This window comes from Sinocyclocheilus anshuiensis, unplaced genomic scaffold (assembly GCF_001515605.1).
Source record: "Sinocyclocheilus anshuiensis isolate Anshui unplaced genomic scaffold, SAMN03320099.WGS_v1.1 scaffold222, whole genome shotgun sequence".
In the NCBI taxonomy this organism is placed as follows: Eukaryota; Metazoa; Chordata; class Actinopteri; order Cypriniformes; family Cyprinidae; genus Sinocyclocheilus; species Sinocyclocheilus anshuiensis.
This window is the reverse complement of record NW_015542408.1, coordinates 2,418,670-2,423,219: the sequence shown is the minus strand read 5'-3', so window position 1 is coordinate 2,423,219 and position 4,550 is coordinate 2,418,670. Positions and strand designations below refer to the sequence as shown.

Genomic DNA, 4,550 nt, shown 5'->3' with positions numbered 1-4,550 from the left:
GTTCTGACTCACAGACTGTAAGTACGTTTTTTATATTTAAAGAATTTGCCACTGACGATTCAAACGCGAGTTTTGAGCAGTGTAGAGTAGCGCTTGTTGTTTGTCGTTTCTCCGATCACAAATGCAGACATGGTTTTATGTTTACGCTGCGCGATACGCAATGCAACGCGTAAAAAGACAGTATAAGTCATTATAATCAGTAATTATGTCCCCCACTGGATGCAACAAATGCCTTGTTTGTAATGGGTTTTATTGGTGTTGTCTTATCGCGCCGGGAGATGGCATCACAGTATGGTAAGGGGTGTATCATTTCTGTCACATGCTTGAGGTATTCAGCCAAGCACAATAGCTGGCCAATCAGAGCACACCTCGCTTTTCAGAACGATGAGCTTTGTAAAAATCGACACGTTTCAGAAAGGAGGGGCATAGAGGAGAAACAATAATGTACATTATGTGAAAAATAATGTGTTTGTTTAACCTTAAACCGCATAAACAAATTGCATTACACCAAATACACAACATAATGTTCTTTTTAGCAACATCATATGACCCCTTTAATAAGTTATTGACTGAAAATCCAGATTTTGAGCAATGAGATCTGAGAACTACAGCGGAAAGGACCTTTTTCAAGTGAATATGAACTTAAAAGTTTGGCCTGTTCCTCTCACAGAGCTGTAAGAACATAGTGCATGGGTTGTATGGACTAGTTTTATGGTGTTTCCTTTGTCATGTTTACACACAACCACTTTCCTTATACAGAAATGAGCCAGGATTTTTTTTTAATTTCTAGAATGATTTAATTCAATTTCTAGAATTTTTTTAATTTCTTTAAAATCTAGAACTTTAACCCTATGAAGTCTACCTTATCATATCTTAAAAGGCCATTTCTAAGGCCTTTAAATTATCAACATGATTAAAATCTTGCTGAAAAAAAGCTTTGTACACAAGCTTCTGCATACATTATGTCAGCTGATTGATAGTTTATACATTTTAGCAAGTGAAAAGGCCTTTCAGTAAAAATGTCCCCTTTCAGGTTGTGTCTTTTTGCTGTGAATTTTTTTTCCTGATTTTTATAAAGGAAACATGAGAATAAATGTTATATTGTTAGTAATATTTCAAGATGAACACTTGCTGGACTGCACATTTTATTTAGTTACACATATACTAATCATAATTAAAAAAACAAACATGTTAAAATGTGAGATTTGAGAAATTTTTAGGAATTAACTAAATAATAGGTTTTGCCCTCCACAGTAAGGGCCCTATTTTAACGATCTAAGCGCATGGTCTAAAGCGCACGGCACAGGTGCACTCAGGGCATGTCCGAATCCACTTTTGCTAGTTTAACGACGGGAAAACGGTCGGCGCGCCCGGGCGCATGGTCTAAATGGGTTGTCCCTATTCGCTTAATGAGTAATGGGTGTTTTTTGGGCGTAACGTGCAATAAACCAGAGTCTCATATCCCATTCCCTTTAAAAGCCAGTGGCGCTCGCGCCATGTCGGGTTTGCTATTTACATGGCGGAATGTAATTTTTCATTTTTAAAAATGTTTGTGTGCCGCTGCGTGTCCCTGTGTGTGTAATAAGCAAAGTGTACGCGCGTTGTGCACCCGCCTATATTACTAACGCGCTCTTTAAATAACAAAGAAAAAAATATTGCGGCAGACTTTAGACCAGGTTTTTTGTTGGTCAATGGCGATGGCGCAGTCTATTTCAGTTGCCTCAAAATAGCAACGCGCCAGGAATGCGCCCGAACACACCTCGTTTTCAGACGAGCACGCCCATGGGCGCACAAATGCATTTGCTGAAACTAGCAAAAACACTTGCGCCGCATTGCGCCGGGTGTATGATAGGGCCCTATAGCTTCAATTAAGCATTTACAGTACATATCATGTTATTAAAACAAATTACTGGAAGATATAGAGTGACAACTGATACTTATATGCATTTTATGCAAGTAGTCTTTTAGAGTGTTACAAAAATCTCACTGGTTTACATCACAGCTATCAGAATTGCATCTTACCTTTTGGCCATATAAATATAAGCAACTGCACCAAATTTTTGCTCATATTTTTTCTCTTCGATATTTCACATGTCAGGCTTTACAGGGTTAAAAGACAGTAATACAGAAAAATCCTGTAAACGTGTTTCACAGGTGTATGGCTCCAAGCACCAAATACTTCTGACGGAAAGTCACACTGGACCTCATGCAGGAGTTTCCGATAACTGCTGGCTCAAAAAAAAAATAAAAAATAAAAAACCTGGAGAATTTTAATGACATTATACAGAGTTGTGATAGACAATGAAAGTCACATAAAGCAAAATGACTGTATTAAATTCCACAAGACACAGGCATGACATTTAAATATCTGAATTTCACAATATAGTTTTCCATTCTGCCACAGAAACCTGCAAAAATTATTTGATATTAATAGCACAATAAATACAATAAACTTAATGCAATAAAGAGTGTCACTGATTTAAGATGTTTTTGTTTAATATTATGTATTTTAAATGCAAAACTTTCATCATGTTTTATGTGTGAAATCATGTTTTTTGAACACAGTTTCTATACCACATTATTGTTCTATCACATGAATGTGCTATTGAATGCAATCTATTCAAAAAAGTGAAATATTAAAGGGGTCCTATTATGCTCTCTTGGTATACTAGAACAGGCTCTCATACTAGGCTGTTCGAAAAACACATTATTTTTCACATATTTTACATTACAACACCTCTCTCCCCAGTCTGGCATGAACGGCTCGAATAGTTCCTGTATTAAATAAAGGCCCGCCTTCTGAAATACAAAATGTGCTGTGATTGGTTAGCTGGGCCAGTGTGTGATGTGATTGGCTCCACTCGGCACCTGGTTGGGAAATGTCATTCCCCTTAACATAGCCGCCTACAAGCTTCAGTGTAAATATTGCGTCAAAATCAAATTAATTTCCTTTTGAAGTGGACTTTGAACTTTGCAGATATTTTTTATGCTCAAACAGCAACATTACAGACTTACTAAAGTTGAAAAAGTGAAAAAGCATAATAGGACCCCTTTAAAATAGATACTAAAAAAATAAATTTAAAACAATGGTATGTAGCTCGTCAAAATTTTTTTTTTTTTTAATTTAAGTGAACAATACATACGTTTTTTCCAAGTAATTATTCTAGTAAACAGTCAGCAATGAAAAACTAAAGAAATATGAAAAAAATATTTGAAGAAGTAGTTTTCTCTGCCATGAACATTGATTATTTAATATTATAAACAGCTCTATTAGGCTGCTTTTACATTGCAAGGCCTGAAGCACAGACAAAACATTAAAATAAAATAAAATAAAATAATATAAATAAAAAGATAAAAATTACTTTATCTAGGTTGCTGATTTGACTGGAATATTCATCTCATGTGAGTGTATATCACTTTAAGCATTTGTCAAAAGCACTAGGTGCAAAACCTTATGTGGAAAAACTGAATGTAATCTTTCTACTGAAATAAGACTTCATCATAAGCTTGTCTGTAAAGCTCTCTGATGACAGCTTGTGTGAAGAGCTCTTACCTGACACTGAGCACTGCAGTACCGGGCCGTCTTACACTGAGAACATCTCGACAGACTTTCACCTCTGTTAAGAATAAAGAAGACAGAATTAACATCAGCCTCAGTGCTTTGTGTATTTCTCAAGAAACTACATCCTCAGGCTGAAGAGGAGAAAGTCTGGTTTGATTTACAAGGCTTATAATGAAGCATTCCTGCCCTGACTAAACATCACTTGCTTTAAAGTATATGTCTAATGACCACCTTTGCTTTGGGGCTTAGTCTATAACATGTAAGCTTGAAGTAAGGAATGTGGTTAACATGCAGAGATCAGATGCATAGAACAGACTGAACACAAAACGTCAAATTATCTCTTTAAAAATGAGTTTAATGAGCTAATGTTTTGTTTAAACATCCATAAGTGTCACGCAAGTTACACACTTAGTTCGTGCATAGTTATGTCTCAGCTTTATTTGTTACAGTTTTTTTTTTTTTACTGTGACTATTTGATTTAGTCAAGAGTTCCTTTTTAAAACAGATCTTTTTAAACATTTTACCAAACAAATTGTATGGAGTAAGCAAGCAATAACTGAATAAATGCATTGAATTTCAAATGATTCATAACCTTTCCTGTGCTGCATATGTTGTGATGTTTCCCATAGACACTAATGACCAAAACACTAAAAAAGTGTGTGTCTCTCTCCCTCTGCCCTTATATTGCTCCTTCCTGAGTGAACATAATCACAGGGAGTTTAGTATGAAATAGCACCAGATTCATCTTCTTGCCACCCTGGTGTCTGGAGGTGGTGTGATTTTTGAACAGGCCCTTGACAAATCACTTCAGAGAGATTTTTAGTGTCAATCTCCTAAAAGAAACTGAAGAGTGTCAGGCACAAATTATAGTGCAGGCCTGAGTTCTATACGAATGGACCCTCTGACCCCTTCCTATAGGCTATAACATTTTCACTCTTTTACTGTGTGTAACATACAGTATCTCACAGAAGTGAGTACACCCCTCACA

The 4,550-nt window shown here is 36.1% G+C and overlaps 1 protein-coding gene across 2 annotated transcripts in view; it reads right to left on the bottom strand.

Moving 5' to 3' along the window:
- smyd3 (SET and MYND domain containing 3) overlaps nucleotides 1-4,550 on the bottom strand; it is a 186,867-nt gene that overhangs the window by 150,005 nt on the left and 32,312 nt on the right. For both annotated transcript variants that reach the window (XM_016492449.1, XM_016492450.1), the window contains exon 2: nucleotides 3,554-3,617. In XM_016492449.1, the coding sequence (XP_016347935.1) occupies nucleotides 3,554-3,617 (64 nt within the window). The remainder of the gene's footprint in view (nucleotides 1-3,553; nucleotides 3,618-4,550) is intronic.